The sequence below is a fragment of the Lissotriton vulgaris genome, chromosome 11, assembly GCF_964263255.1.
Source record: "Lissotriton vulgaris chromosome 11, aLisVul1.2, whole genome shotgun sequence".
NCBI lineage: Eukaryota > Metazoa > Chordata > Amphibia > Caudata > Salamandridae > Lissotriton > Lissotriton vulgaris.
The window spans coordinates 331,376,342-331,393,375 of NC_141699.1; the positions used below are offsets into that span (position 1 = coordinate 331,376,342).

The following is a 17,034-nucleotide window of genomic DNA, read 5'->3' on the forward strand; positions in this document are numbered from 1 at the left end:
TAGTCTTGAAGGGGATGGAGTAGCTCCTTCGGACTGTCTGCAAAATCCACTTGTCTGACGTGATTGTTTACAGTGGGGGAGGTGATGGCGAATCCTGCCGCCCACTGACCTTTGATGGTCCCGAAAGGTCGGACTAGGAAGGTTTGCAGCTGCAGGGGGGAAAATGTGGACTGGCTCACCCGCTGGCTCCCAGACCCGCGTCACTGAGTCCCACGGCCACGCTGAGGCTGGGTAGTTTGCATGAACCGGTGGCCGTTTTGGCCTGGACATGGTTGGGTGCCCCTTCCGTAGCCACGAAAGGGGCGAAAAGCAGACTGAGGTGGATGAGTCCCCGCTACGAGGTCTAAGAATCTGGCCGTAGCATGAGAGTCCTTATAGCGCTCCAGAGCAGATTCTGCTTCATCTCCAAAAAGGCGATGGCCATCTAAGGGCATGTCCAGCAAGGTAGCTTAGTGAGTCGGTGGTATCCAGTTCACATTGTATGGTTAATTTGACTGTGTTGCTGCCATCCACCACTGCTTGGTAGAAAACGACCTGGTCCTCCTCCGGGCACTGAGGCAGCACCTGCACAACCATATCCCAGATGGTATGGAAGTATCGGCCCAAGAGACATGCGGTATTCACGAACCGCAATGCCAAGCTAGAGGAAAGGAACATGCACATCCCAAGATGATCCAACCGATGGGACTGTGCCCTTAAAGGCAAAGGCTTGGACTACCAAGCTCCCAGGGGGAAGGGTGATTGGTGTGGAAAACTGGGTCACCCGGAGCCGGGCGCTCCACAGGAGTCCCTGTGCTGGGTTTGGACCAGGTGCCCCGAAGGACGTCAGTGAGGGCTTTGTTGAACGGCAAAAGGGGTTCCGACGCGGTTGCTGACGGTTGAAGCACCTGTGTCAGGAGATTACTCCTGCCTGTCACTGAAGAGAGATCCAGGCCCAGGGCCTCAGGTGCACCTCTCACAACCACAGCATAAAAAACTCCCTCCTCCGTAGCCACTGTAGGGAGAGAAAGCATGCCAAGGTCTGGGGAAGTGTCCAGACCACTGGCGTCACCCAAGTCCTCTCGCCAGTCCGGCTCTTCAAGCTGGTCTGTTAAAGTGTGAGGTGACCCCTCCCAATCCTCATTGCCACCTTCTAAATGATAGGGATGAAAAGGTGAACAAAAGTACCCTCCATCGTCAGATTCGCCGCCAGCCAACTTAGTTCCGGCTCTGGGTCCATCACAGGAGTAAGGTTGGGGATGGCATTGGCCAGGGGCACGACCGACACAGGGGGCGTTATTGTTAGGGAAGATCAGGTGAGGTGGACTGGCGCCGATCCAGATCTGGATCCTTGTGGTCCTCCGGCGCCGGAGCCACCAGCCTCGAAGGTGCAGAACCCCCAACCGACTCCGGGGGCCGGAAGGCGTGCCGGCGTAATCGGGCTGCCCAAAGATGGTACGGAGAGCCTCGTAAAATGCACAAAGCTGGGCAGAGGACGCTCCGGCTCCCGGAAAGAGAGGGAGGCGCGGAGTCGCCCCAGAAGGAGGCACCGAAGAAGATACCTTTGAGCAACAACGCTCCGGGTCCAGCGTCGCGTCAGTAGACCGACGGGGAAAAGGCAAAGAGCGGCAGTTCTTTTTCACCTTCTTCTTGTGCTTCGACTTACCCAAAGATTTGGATGACTTGGAGTGCAACGAGGTGTGGGGGCTCGAGCGAGACAGGGAACGATGTGAAGCCTACTGCTGGGCCTCCAAAAGCATTCGGGATAGCTCCCACAAAGACTTAGGAATCATGGCCCAGCAGTCGGAGCACGATTTCGGGTCGTGCTCCAGGCACTAGAGGTGCGGGTCTGTCACAGACATGTTTGTGACAGGTCTCGCAGAGCTTGAAGCCGGTCCGATGATGGTCCATCCCTCATGCACCAGGAGTGGAAGACTCAAAAAAGTCGACAAGAGTCGAAAAAAGGCTTAGTCAAAAAGTGACTAAAGGACTAGCTCTCTTCGGATCTGCACTAGGCCCTCAAGGGAAAAAAATAAAAACTGATATCAGCGTGCAGGGGCAGTGTCTAAATAGACACTGTGACGTAATCCCAGCGAACACGGCGTCGACCGGCACAAGGTAAGGAATCTATAAAAAACAGTCTCCTTCAGATATATCTCTTTAGCAGATGGTGGACAATGCTCTTGGAATTTTAGACAAACACTTGCCTCCTGATTCTTCTCGACTTATGATTAGCCTTTGATGCAGTCAACCACCACATGCTCCGAAACACACTCAAAAATCGAATGAACATTATGGCATGGGCCTGAAATTGTGCTTTTCATTCCACAGGGCAGGTCGTATAGAGTAAACACTGATTACCATCTCTCCTCACCTATTGCGGTGGGGCAAGGGGTTCATACTTGCCCCAACCCTATTCAACGTATACATCGAGCTGCTGTGAGTCCTCCTTATAAAGTCAGGAATTGTCTATCATCAATTTGCAGATGGCACACAGCTGTATCTAAAGGTCTCCTCAAAAAACGATATCTCGCTGCTCGCCACCATCCCAAACTCTGTTAACAAATGGATGACCTCTCATAACATATAGCTAAACTTTTCCAAAACTGAATTTCTCCTTATTTCCACTTAGAAATCCACACCTCTGCTGCCATCCTGTGTGGATCCACCAGACATCCTCAACAGTAAACATACCATTGTTGACAGTGCCAAGTCTGTAGTGTAGTTCCTAGTTTCCCACTAGGCCCTGCGCATTGGAATAACATAAACAGTAGCATCGACGTAGAAGTGCGGATCTTCCAGGCCTCTACTGACTAAGCTAAACTTAATTGGGTTTGTTACCAACTAGCTCAGAGGTCACTGGAAACTTTCTTGACTGAATAGGAAGTGATCAGTTTCCCTGGCACAGACAAGAAGGGATTCTGTTTTCCAACAACCGTGCAACATGACAACTTTGCTCCTCAGATCAAGAGTCAATCTCTAGGGTCGTGTGAAACAATAGACAGTTATTTTACTCAGTCAGGTTAGTGCAGATTACTTTCACAATATGTAGAGAATAGAGAGACGGGCGTTTGTCAATAAAGGGTTAACATTTATTGAACAGTCTTTCTTCTCGTACAAGAGAAATGTATTGCCACAATTGCAAGACTTGTTATTATAAAAAGTACGTACAGTAAGATAAGTATTGCGAAATAATACTGTAAAAGCATTGATATGGTTTCTTAGCCATACAATGGTTTAAAAGTAATAAAACATATATACAGTCATATATACATTAGGCTAAAATACTCAACTGGTGCTTCTAACTACGCCTACCCCAGTGTACCTGACCTAAGCCTAATACTTGGGAGGGGAGTAAGTAAGTAGCTTTAAGTTAAGTTGGTTTTGCCAAGGTTTGCTTCAAGAATTCTCACTAAGGGTTTAGTCAACACCATACCTCTGAATAGAATGATGGAGGTCTGGTATCTCCTTCAGGGGGAACTCGGTATCCCAGTCACCCGCGAGGGCAGACCAGAAACGCTGGAGCTGGATTTCTCTGCAGGAGAAAGGCAGCGTCTCTCTTCAGCGCGTCGAGGAGGAGGAGGGGGGACAGCGTCCGCGGGCAGCTGACATCTGCTGGGCTTCTTCGCAGAGGGACGGCTGTTCAGCTCCTAGTTACACCACACCATCGTTCGCGCTTTAGCAGCGATAATGGTATCAGCAGCTTCAGGCGACGGGCAGCAGACTGCAGCAACAGGGTGCTAGCTTCAGCTAACAACGGCAGCAGCAGACAGCTAGCAACAGGCAATTGCTTGAGGCAACGTTGGTAATATTTATACCTGACAGGTGCCTGGTTTGACGTAAGTTTGCTGGACATAAGACGTCAATTAAAGATGTCACTAGGAAGTGATAGCTATCAGTTGCTCATTAGAGTTCCATTACTAATCAAAACACAGCAAGCGGGGATTCCCAGGTTTGCTGAGTTTTTATCTTGTTGAAGAACTCAGAGTGTTAATCTAGGAATCTCAGATAGTGACTTCTGCTCTGTCATTGCACTAATTGGTTGCAAAGGAAGTGGCAGAGAACTATTCTGGAATGTGGCTCTGTTCGTGTGGGGCCAGAGATGACTTTCTGAATATCGCACTTGAACGGTTATGCCAATATAGGGAATAAATGGATTTATAGCCGAATAGGGGCATAAGGTCACAGTATCGATCAGGATCCCAGATAAGCACGCAACAAGTCTATAGGAGTCATACTAGACAAAAGACTCAACAACATTCTCAAATCAGCACCATGGCCAAAACTCGCTATCAACAACATCTTGCTTGGGGAATCCACAGTTATTATTAATATTATTATAGTTGCTTGTAAAGCGCATCAGACACCCTAAGGGTAACCTGGCGCTATGGTAAGAGAGGTAGAACTAAGTGTAGGAAAAAACGAACTCCTGTCCAGTATAACTAACAGGTCCCCGAGCACGCCCGGGGAAAGAGCAAAGTTTTGAGCCTTTGCCTAAATTGCAGAAGGTTATCTATGTGTCTGACTTCCAGTGGAAGTTTATTCCAAAGGCAGGCGGCTGCCGTACAGAAGGCCCGGCCTCCTGATTTGGCCTTCTTGACTCTATGAACCCTCACCAAATTTCCCGAAGAGGAACGCAGCATTCGGGGGGGGAGCATACCAAAGTGCCTTAAATTGTACTCTCTGCAAAACTGGCAGCCAATGCAAATCAGAGAGTGCCAGGGAGGCAGAGGAGCGGCATGATCGCCCTAGTGCTATTTTCGCGGCCATGGTCTGTATTCTCTGCAATCTATCGATCATATATTGCGGCGACTCTAGGAGCAGAGCATTGCAATAGTCCAGTCTACTGACAATAGTACTCCGGATTATCAAAGCTCTAATCTCCGGGGAGAACAATGGAAAAAATTTCTGGAATGCTCTAATCAGACCAAAGCAAGTTCTGACTGTCTTATTGACATCTTTCTCCAGTGTTAATTTATCAAACATGACTCCCAGGTTGCGTACAGCCTTACTGGGAGCCAAAGAAACACTGGAGGAAGTTGGCAAAAAGTTTAGGGGAAGTTACATTCTAGAACAAGCTTTTAAATCTCTTGCTCATTCAATGGTGCTCTCAAAATAGACTATTACAACTCTCTCCTGACTGGTCTCCCCAAAACCCATCTCAGCCCCCTGAAAACAACCCTACATTCTGCAGCACGGTACATCTGATGGGCCAAAAGGAATTACCACATTACGTCATGTTGATCACACCTCTCCAAGTGTTGTCAAATGATGAAAGGGTTCATCAATTGGCAACACTTCACCCTACATCACCCAGCACACATCCACTCCTGTTACCTGGCAGACAAACTCAAACTAACATGCAGCTCCAGACCATCGTCATCCTTTAAAAGGAACAACTGATGGCACAATCCTTTTCGTGAGGGGAAACCAGAATCTGGAATTCACTACCCCCCATATTTGCGCACGAGTATCTTGCTGACGAATTTCAATACAGACCTTAAAACCCATCTCTTCCAATGGTATTTTAGCTAAAACGCTGTAATCAACTCTTGGCAGAGACGTCTATACTACCTCAACATTTTTAGAGCTGTATACTACCACAACCTTTTTATATCTATCTATACTTTATGTATACCTTGCATATTGCTACAACCTTTTTACACCTTTTGTACATTATGTTTTATGTAATGATCTAACTTGTGGTACTAAGGATGCCTGGCCTTCACCCTGGGGGTGCCCAGGAGTGGACGCCTCACAGGGAAAGCCAGGATGGGTTCCACAGTGGTATTCCTGCAAGCCCCTTGAGACCCTTGCGGGTGAGTAGTGCGCTATACAAGTATCAATTTACATTTACATTTACTTACAACCTTTGTAATTACTTGCTGTATTGTGGTTCTTAAGCTATCTGTAACTTCCATGTCACTAAAGCTCTCGCCTGTTAAGTGCTTTAGCACCTTTGGGTAATTTTAGTTCTATATAAACATGCATAAATAAAAAAAATTGCAGCAATCGCCACATGCCCCAAGCACCCAATTTCACAGTAAACACATTGGCGCTCAGACTCATGCCACTTTAAAGAGCATGCTCTAAGTACTGTCCATTTTTATTTCTTTTAGTTTTCCTGTAGTAAGCATGCCTTAAGACTACACTTACCCAGGCAGTGTGCTCTTTGAGGTAACATCCTTTGTACTCTATGGTGTTGGGATGTTTGAGCTGCTGTAAAAACTTCACCTCTTTAATGATGTCCTGCCATTTCTATGAGAAAGAAGAAAATAAATTATATGCTTCTTAAAATGGTAAAAGTGACAAACACAAGAACTAAATCAAAAATAAACCAAGCCAAACAAACAGACCTGTGTTTGTCCTTAACATTAAACTGTAATTCAGGACCCCTTATTAGTCATTCCATTTCTCACACTACATCTAAGGACCACGTCGCTCATTTGATACTCTTGCTCTTCTCACTAGACAAAGTTCTTGTAAAGTTGACCATTTCTTCTTTACCCTTACTGTTTCTACTCCTTTCTCATTGTACCCTTAAGAAGCAAATCAAGCCATTTACTTCTCAGTCTTACCTCATTTGTCTGTTTCCCGCTATAGGACATCTTTTTAACAGCCACAACCTCATTGGTACCCACATGAGTGGCCTAAAAGAAAATAATAAATTGCAAGTCAGGGAATGAGATGACACAGAACACATATGTGGAGCAAAATAAAGATGTTTTAGCACTCTATTGTGGAATGCAGTAGTTAACATCAAGGTGCAGTACCCAGCACTAAAGGTTATGCTAGCTAGGTTAACCACGAAGTGGACCTTTGCAAATTGGTCTACACAGAACACAAGAGCTTCAGGGAAATAGCTTTGAAATTAAGTTAATTTAGGGCAAACAACTGACGACAAATGGTACTATGTGAATTCCTTAAAATTAAACTGAGAACAGTTTACATCGAAATCACAAGCCTCTCTCCTCTGTTCACACCCACCTAGACATCTCTGCTGGATTCATCACTGTTGATCAACAAATTATACATTTTCAAACTTTTTCCCTCACTTGCATTGCACACAAGGCTCTTGAATTCTCCAACCACTCGTGTCTCCTGCTAATCTGTCTTTCTCGCCACCAATCACACTCTAAGATGGTGAGCTCCAAAGATGTGTACATTGCCACCTCTTATTTCCCCTTCACACTAGATCATCTCTCAGAGATATGCTTGTTTGCCCTTTCAAGTTATCTCTACTTAGATAACACACAGGCATTACTTTCCTTCCCCTTCCATCGTAGCTCCTCTTGATAACCACTGACTCACAGTCATGCAACACTAAGAAACACTGCAATCCCCTGCTCTTAACTTGAAAACTTTATCAATTAACTGACTTTGCTGCCCAGGCTAATCTGTCCCCCAACCCTTAACCTACCCAAATCTCTTCCCATCTGTGAGGAACCTTGGTGCTTAATTTAATTTCTCCATAAAGCTGGAGTCTCATCTCCTCCACCTCCTTGTCTGTCAGTGTTTAACTATCAAATATCAAAAACATTGACTTGCAACTCCTCTTCCACATTGTTATATTGTTGATTAACATCGCAGTTAGGAGCAACTTGGAGTACCTAATACATTATGAGCCAGATTCCCCTAATATTCAAAGTCATACATTTACCACTGGGCAGCACTATCCATCACCAAGGATCCACCTCTCCCAAAAAACACCCAGCCAAATAGTTCCCCGTCACCCTCAGAACACAACATGACCTCCAATTATTAATTTTCAACACTGACACTCCAATGACCTCTTGTCAGTCTCCCAGCTTTTCATATGACACACCTCAGTAAGGAACCCTTCCCTCGGTTAACCTCAACCTCCTCACTGTACAAAAGTCACCCTTTGCCATGCTCCATTCCAACAAGACTCTTTGAGATTTAGGCCTTTTGAACTCCATGTAACTTTTCCATGGTTCATGGAGCTCCATGGACATATATGTGCCATACTTTCTTTTCTGTTCACAAAATGAAACTTAAATACTTCATCAACACCCATTTCCCAATGTGTACCAACATTGTTCAAATGTACATATTTGTGTAGGTAAACTTTCTAAATGTTGCTTCTCATATACTATTGTGTGAAATATCAACCTATGTAATTGCAACACTAACTTTCAATTACTATGTAAAGTGTGTCTGGTAGAAGAGCTAATTAAATGAATACCAACAAATATAATCAATTTCATTGTGTGATCTATACATAGTTTGTCTTATTCACAGGGGTTAACCTTTGCTGGATATCTGAAAGTAAGTGATCAAAAATAAGGAAAATGTAATGATGGGAAGCTGCAAGAGATGTTACCCTTGTTTAAAAATTTTCTTATGAGTAACTTCTGTTCATTGTTGATCGTAGTTATTCTCTTTATTTTTTGAGGAGTTGATGTCTTGTTTTGAACTGATTTGCTAATTCAATCTTACATCTGTTCATCACAATTCTTGCTTATATTGATTTGTTCATTGTATCCCCTTGAATTGATTCTAATGAAATAATACGAATATATTTTCATATAAACAGGATCTCCTGTGTGCTTTCTCAAATTAATTTGCTACTCTATGTATTACTATCCATATTCACATTGTTTGGAGTTATCCTTTTGGATACATGTGAGGTAGATTGTTGCCAACTAACCTCTAAGATTTATCTGATAAATCATTTGAAATATTCAACAAACAAAATCCCTTGTAGCAACCCCCCTCCTTTATATATTATTCATTGCCCAAGCCTACAAGGGTTGATTGAGTTACCCAAAAATCTTTTTGTTACCCTTGTTTAAAAGCAGCTGTACAATTATTGGTAGCAGTTCTAGTTATGGTATAAAAAGTAGGCTTGCAACAAGTAGTAGAGACACAAGAGGTTTTATCTAGAGTAGTAATTTGAGTAGCACGTTTAGAGAAAAAAGCAGTAGTATTGCTAAGAGGACCACTATTTATCTAAAAGTAACGGTGTTACTGGATTCACAGAACTGAAACAGGAGGCATAGCTGGTATAAAACAAAGTAAAAGAGTATTCTTGTCATATAAAAAACACAGTGAATGGAATAAACTCTAGGAGCCAGGATTGTAATGCCTGTGAATATGGTAATGGATAGCTACAGATCTCCATAATGGTGCAACAGGTTTAACATTCCGTTCTGGCTCTAAAGAACAAGTTACTTACCTTCGGTAACGCTTTTTCTGGTAGATACAATATCTGCCTGTGGATTCCTCACCTTGTGAATATCCCCCTTGCGTCAGCAACATTCGGAAATTCTTTTGTAGCCTCGCGCCGACGTGGACTCGGACGTCATAGAGACACGACATCGCTCGCGACTCCGCGACGCTGACGCCGGCGTGATGACATCAGTTCCGCCCTTTTTTCTGTGCCATCGAGGCACACGGACAGACCAATGACAGTAAATATATACAAAGTATACACAGTACACAATAGTCAAGGCAAAACACACAGTGCAAAGCAAATGCAGGAAAGCAATTGAAACATTTCCTTGACAACAAAATAAATATACATTACAGTACAATAACTCTGGCATAGAAGAGTGGACAACGGGGAAGCGGGTGGGTCAGTGAGGAATCCACAGGCAGATATTGTATCTACCAGAAAAAGCGTTACCGAAGGTAAGTAACTTGTTCTTCTGATAGATACATCTACCGTGTGGATTCCTCACCTTGTGAATAGAGTCCCACAGCAGTCCCCACTCCCGGAGGAGGGTGTCCACTCTTCTAAACCAGGAAATCCTGAAGGACAGAGCGCGCAAAGTGGCCGTCCCTCCTGACTTCGGTGTCCAAGTAGTAATGCTTCGCGAAAGTGTGGAGGGAAGACCAAGTTGCCGCTCTACAAATATCCTCAACAGGCACACCTCTAGCCAACGCAGAGGTCGAAGACTTAGCTCTTGTAGAATGAGCCCTTATACCCTCTGGAGGTTCCTTACCGGCCAAAGAGTAGCAGATCTTAATGCAGAGAACGATCCATCTTGATAAGGTTCTTTTATGGACCGCTCTTCCCCTCTTGCAACCAGCAAACCCAACGAAAAGCTGGTCCTCCAAACGAAAATCCTTGGATCTGTCCAAGTAAAAGGAAACCGCCCTCTTAGGGTCCAGGCGGTGCAGTCTCTCTTCCTCCTTAGAAGGGTGAGGGGGAGGATAAAAGGAAGGTAGGGTAATGGACTGACTCAAATGAAAGGGAGTCACCACCTTAGGCAGAAAAGCAGCCCTGGTCCTGAGAACCATTCGATCAGCATGAATGGTCAGGAAAGGGGGCTTAGAACTCAGAGCTTGAAGCTCACTTACCCTCCTTGCCGAGGTTATTGCAACGAGGAAGACTGTTTTAAAGGTAAGAAGCCTCATGGGACATTTGTGAAGAGGCTCAAACGGAGCACCCATCAGAAAGGTTAAAACAAGATTTAAATCCCACTGAGGCACAATAAAAGGTGAAGGAGGGAACTTATTTGTAAGGCCCTTCAAAAATCTCAAGACCACGGGAGACTTAAAAAGAGACGGCTGATCAGGCAAGCAGAGAAAAGCTGACAGCGCTGAAAGGTAGCCCTTCACAGTAGCAACAGCAAGCCCCTGCTGCGCCAGAGAAAGAGCAAACAGAAGTATATCAGATAAATGAGCTCTCACAGGGTCAATAGACTTCTCCCTACACCACTCAACAAATTTCGACCATCTATAAGAATAGATGGACTTAGTGGAGTCACGCCTGGCGGATAGGATGACATCCACAACGTCAGGTGGGAGGGAAAAGGAATACAGGTTGCCCCGCTCAATCTCCAGGCATGAAGGTGTAATGTCTGGAGGTGGGGGTGTAGAACCTGCCCCTCCATCTGAGAGAGGAGGTCTGCCCTGAGAGGGAGACTGAGCGGCCGGTGAGAGGAGAGGTGGAGAAGATCTGAATACCACACCCTTCTTGGCCAATCCGGGGCGACCAATATAACTTGGGCCCGGTCTTGGCGAATCTTCCTCAGAACCCGAGGAATCAAGGGTATGGGAGGAAACGCGTAAAAGAGCTGACCTCCCCAGCTCAACTGAAACGCGTCCCCCAAGGCTCCTTGCATCGGATACTGGAGACTGCAGAATGACGGGCAGTGAGCATTCTCGCGAGTGGCAAACAGGTCCACCCGAGGAGTCCCCCACATCCGAAAGATGCTGTGAACCACCTCCGGGTGAAGCCTCCACTCGTGGTCGGCAGAGAACTGCCGACTGAGACCGTCTGCCCGAACGTTCAGAACCCCGGCCAGATGATTTGCCATCAGACAAATCTGATGGTCCTGAACCCAGGACCAGAGACGCAGTGCCTCCCTGCAGAGACACTGCGACCCCACTCCTCCCTGTTTGTTGATGTACCACATTGCGGTCGTGTTGTCCGTCAAGACTTGAACTGACTGACCACGAAGGAAAGGGAGGAAGGCCTTGAGCGCTAAACGAATCGCCCGCAATTCTAGAAGGTTGATGTGAAGCAACCTTTCCTCTGGAGACCAAAGACCCTTGACCTCCAGATCCCCCAGATGAGCACCCCACCCTAGAGTGGATGCATCCGAAATCACCGTGGCCACCGGAGGAGGCAGATGAAAAGGCTTCCCCTGAGACAGGTTGCCTTCCACGCCCCACCAAGACAGATCCGCTGCAGTTTCTCTGGAGATCTTCACTGACTCCCTGAGATCTCCGTTGTGCTGATACCACTGCCTGCGGAGGCACCACTGGAGTGCCCTCATGTGCCAGCGTGCACGGTTGACCAGGAGAATGCAAGAAGCCATCAGACCGAGCAGGCGAAGGACCTTCAGGACTGGAACAACCGCTCCATTGTAGAATAAAGGAATCATATCCTGTATGTCGTGAATCCTTTGAGGTGGAGGGAATGCACGACATACAGTTGTGTCCAGTACAGCACCTATGAACAGGTTGCGCTGGGAGGGCACCAGGTGAGATTTGGGTACATTTATCGAAAAACCCAACCTGTACAACAACTGGGTTGTCTCCTGCAGATGATGAAGCACAATCTCCGACGACTCCGCTTTGATCAGTCAGTCGTCCAGATAGGGGAATACAGGAATCCCCGATCTTCTGAGATGCTCCGCCACCACTGCCATCACCTTGATGAAGACTCGAGGCGCAGTAGTAAGTCCAAACGGAAGGACCGCAAACTGATAGTGCTGCGATCCCACCGTAAAACGGAGATACTTCCTGTGCGACTTCAGGATGGGGATGTGGAAATACGCATCTTGCAAGTCGAGCGACACCATCCAGTCTTCTTCCAGCAGAGCCTGAAGAACCTGCGCAAGGGTGAGCATCTTGAATTTCTCCTGCTTCAGGTAATTCAAGATCCTGAGATCCAGGATAGGACGAAGCCTGCCATCCTTCTTGGGAATCAGGAAATACCGGGAGTAGCATCCCTGACCCCTTTCCCGCTCTGGGACCACCTCTATCGCACCTTTCCTCAATAGAGTTTGGACTTCCTCCTGAAGGAGAAACAGATGTTCCTCTGAGCAATACCCTTGGCAAGGAGGGTAATTGGGAGGGAATTCCCGAAAGGGAAGGGCATACCCATTTTCTACGAGATTGAGAACCCAAAGATCTGATGTAACCGATTCCCAATCTCGTAGAAAGTGGGTAAGCCGGCCCCCCACTGGGCCTACATGATCCTGAATGGCGGATCTAGGGCTGCTTTTCTGTGGCTGGGGGGTTGGTGGAGGTAGAGGAGGAATTGGGCTGACGCCCTCGAGGACGTGCTCTCTGCTTCTCCCGGTATGATCTATACGGGGTATTCTGCTGCTGCTGTTGTTGCTGCTGCCCTTGTCTATAAGTACGAAAGGAGCGGCCAAAACCTCTAAATTTCCTGGTCGTAGAGCCTCTGACCTGAAGACCAAGAGATCTAGCCGTCGCCCTGCTGTCCTTGAATCTTTCCAAGGCCGCATCTGCTTTTCTCCCAAAGAGCCCCTCACCATTGAAAGGCAAATCCAATAAAGCAGACTGCACATCAGTTGAAAAGTCGGATGACTTTAACCAGGCTGAACGCCTAGTGGCAACCGCAGTGCCCATGATCCTCGCCACAGAATCCGCAGTATCAAGCCCGCTTTGGATGACTTGACGGGCAGCAGCTTGAGAATCAGAAAAGGCTTCCTCAAAGTCTTTTCTGCTATCCTCTGGAACCTTAGGGATTAATGAACGCATAGAGTCCATTAGAGCATGAATGTATCTACCCATAAGGCAAGTGGCATTAGTAGATTTCAGTGCTATACTAGCCGAAGAAAAAGTCTTTTTAGCTATTTGGTCCTGTTTCTTGGCCTCTTTGTCGCCAGGCACCTGCGGAAAAGCCCCAATCGACTTTTTAGAACATGCAGCCTGAATCACCAAGCTCTCAGGAGACGGGTGTGATGACAAGAATGCAGGGTCCTCAGGAGCCACCCTATATCTCCTAGCCATGTTCTTGGAAACTGCAGGAGCAGAGAAAGGCTTTTTCCACACTTCCATAATGGGTTCCTTTAAGGCTTCATTAAATGGAAGTAAAGGCTCCACTGCCTGACTTGGAGAATGAAGAACCTCAGTCAGTAAATTCGACTTAAATTCGACAGTAGGCAAAGACAAACCCAAAAGTCCAGCTGCCTTCTTCATGACAACATGATACGGTTGAACATCCCTGGAGGGAGTATCAGATCCCGAAGGCAAAGACCATTCCGGGGAAAACTCGAGACCACTTGCCTCTGCCAGGTCGTCGAAACTGCCCCCATCCAGCTCACCTTCCTCCATGTCAGAAGAAGACTCATCAACCCTCTGTTGTTCAAGCAGACGTTGAGCTTCTCTTCGAGACCTGAATTTGACTCGAAGTGCAGCCGAATCCAAAGCCGAATCAGACGGCGCCGGAGCCGACTTCGGAACCGAATCCGAGGGCTTGGAAGGAGGATCCATAGACTTGCTTGGAGCCGGTGACGTCGGAGCCGGAGTCATCGACTTCGGGCGGGCCGGCGTCGATACCGGCGTCGACCCTGGTGGAGCTTGGTACTGCCACAGCGGAGTCGGGGTTGGCATGAACGGCATGAATGGTGCCGGAGCATATGAGTGAGGAACACTCAAATTAAAGGACATAGGACCCATGGGACCCGAAGGCGCACCAGATGGGAACCATGATCTAGAGAAAACACCATACATCGCGTTTAAAAACGCGGAAGGGTCCTGACCTGGAGTCGGGAATGGTGGATGCTCAGGATGACCACGAGGTAGGTTTGAATCTGTTTCTTCAACAGGATTCGAAGACTCTCCCTCAACAGGAACTCCACCGGCGTCATCCGGAGTCGGAGAATGAGCCGGAGACGGAGTCGGATCCGGAACCGGAGTCGGAGAATGGGCCACCGACTCCGAAGGCGAAGCCTCACCTTCATGATCCGACACATGTGGAGGAATCACCTTCGACTTCACCCTCCTGGGAGGGATGTATGTCGTTACAACGCATACTTTTACTCCGCATACCATTACAACGCGCTTTTTACAACGCATACCATTACAACGCATAGCGCTTTGAGGTGCTGGATAGTGGTAAGTATAATTTACTATTCTAACTCCAGTCCCCGTGGACCCTAGGGAAGGTGTTGGATAGTAAATTAAACTTACCTCTTATCCTAGAGCGCCCCCCAGCGCAATGCGTTGTAATGTCATGCGTTGTAATGCCTGCGTTGTAATGGTAGTGCGGAGTAAAAGTTGCGTTGTAACGGGTGTATACCTCCTGGGAGACCTTGATCTTGAACCAGACTTATCCCCTGAATGATGACGGGATTCATGCCTCCTCTTCTTATGTTTTTTTCCGAGAACCAGAAGCGTGGTCAGACGAGGACTTCGAGGCCGACGCCTCACGAGACCTCGACCTGGATCTCGACTTCGATCTCTTCGAGCGCTTCGAAGACTTTCTAACCTTACTTGCTTTAAGCTTGGCCACCAGGAGCTTCGATTCCCGCTCTCGAAGAGCCTTCGGATTCATCTTCTGGCACGATGAACAACCTTCAACGTCGTGATCCGAGCTCAAACACCATATGCAGTCTTGGTGAGGGTCCGTAACGGACATCATCTTCCCACATTCTCCACAAGGCTTAAACCCTGTCTTCTTTGTCGACATGACAATCGAGCAAAAAGGCCAGAGAAAGGAGAATCGAGGAAACAAAGTAATAGGATACTAGAAGCTACAGAGTAACCCGTTAAACCGTTAGCGTTGACGACGCGGAAAAAAGGGAACTGATGTCATCACGCCGGCGTGGGCCTATTGTAGGCGTCGGTGACGTCAGCGGAGTCGCGAGCGATGTCGTGTCTCTATGACGTCCGAGTCCACGTCAGCGCGAGGCTACAAAAGAATTTCCGAATGTTGCTGACGCAAGGGGGATATTCACAAGGTGAGGAATCCACACGGCAGATGTATCTATCAGAACCCCTATTCGGTAACTGAAACTTAGTTTGGCTGGTATCATAGGAACTAGCCTATTCCTCACTCACCCAGAAGAGGATGACATCCTAATATCCTTAGCCTTTTATTACCCGGCCTGTTATAATAGGTAAACAAGATTGACTTGAGAACACTGCTGAAAGTGAAAGGACCAAGGCCTGTGGATCTTTAAATATAATGCACAGATCTTTCTGAAGGACAATGCCAGACTCTTGTCAGAACCTTTAATGTGTTGGCTGTGGCACTACAAAAAGTCTCTCTCTGCTGGGCCAGTGCTAGTTTTTAGCAAAAACACCTAGTGGTCTGCAGAAAGCCTTGGGCAGGTTTGAGGAGTTCTGCTCAAATCGGGGTCTAATAATCAACATGACTAAGACAAAGTATATGACTTTTAACAAACATAGATAATTCCAGGGGAAGTTATATATGGATAAAACGCCTCTCGAAAAAGTGGATGCTTTTACGTACTTGGGGGTTACGCTGCAGACTGATATGAAGTGGTCAAATCAAATTGACGTGGCCACGTTAAAGCACAAACAACAGGCTGGGATCCTGGCAGCCGAATTTAAGACTTCTCTCTCGAAACCAATTAGTCCCTTGCTAGAGATCTATAGCATGAAGGTTTTAAGCTCCTGTTTGTACGGAGCTGAGCTATGGGGGTTCACGAATGTGTCTACTTTAACGGTAGCAGAAAATGCTTTCTTACTTAAGGTCATAAGTGTCCCTAAAAGCACACCTATGTGCCCTCTGCTGCTTGATTTGGGGAGGAAAGCAGTATCGGACCTGGTGAAACTAAGCCCCCTTTTATATTGGCGGCGGTTGTGGAGTACGGCTGAATTATCTCACTATGCCATGGGCATTAAAGATGTAATGGATAGTGACCGTTTCCACAAGGTGAAATGGTTAAGAGAGATTAGATTGCTGCTAGAGAACTTGTGACTGAGTGAATTATGGAATGACCCCCCTAATGCTATTTTCCCTTCAAAGAAGATCTTTAGGGAGGTGTATTGGGAAATGATACAGGTTTCTGTCTGTTCCAATGGCTCAGTAAAGCATCTAACTGGCCGGTTTCTAGATTTTAAGTCAATGCCGGCCTTAGAGCACTACTGGGATGCCATTGAGAAACCATCTGATAGGAAGCTGTATTTTCAGTTGAGGGTTGGTACCCTGCCTGTCAGGGAATTTACCAGCAAATGGGCAGGGCCGGCCGAGACTGATTGTCCAGGGTGTCAAGACAGGTGAGAGACGATCAGCCACCTGCTGTTTTTTTGTCCACTATATAAGAAATCTCGTGCTTCAGAAGGCACAAAGAGGTGCTAAGAGTTCTTTCAACAGATCCATCGCTTTTATAGTCAATAGCTATGGCCATTTTTTGGGTTGGACCTGGTGTATTCGTTCTAGGGTATTGCCACAGGAAACTCGTATTGTTGTTGACTAAGTGTCACCCCGAATGATTAATAATTAATTGGAATTATGAAATGTGAACGCTTAATGTTAAATTTTTATTGACCTAGCTCTTATGGAATTTAAAGATATTGTCATTTATTATTATTATTTGACAATTATTGTATGTTTAATACCATCTTAAAACGTTTTTA

At 46.6% G+C, this 17,034-nt stretch overlaps 1 protein-coding gene across 5 annotated transcripts in view; it reads right to left on the reverse strand.

The window, feature by feature from the left end:
* Nucleotides 1-17,034, reverse strand: part of TAOK3 (TAO kinase 3) — a 1,449,622-nt gene that overhangs the window by 945,288 nt on the left and 487,300 nt on the right. For all 5 annotated transcript variants that reach the window (XM_086943286.1, XM_086943287.1, XM_086943290.1 and 2 more), the window contains 2 exons: nt 6,558-6,629; nt 6,136-6,237 (listed from right to left, as the gene is read on the reverse strand). In XM_086943286.1, coding sequence (XP_086799412.1) covers nt 6,136-6,237; nt 6,558-6,629 — 174 coding nt within the window. The remainder of the gene's footprint in view (nt 1-6,135; nt 6,238-6,557; nt 6,630-17,034) is intronic.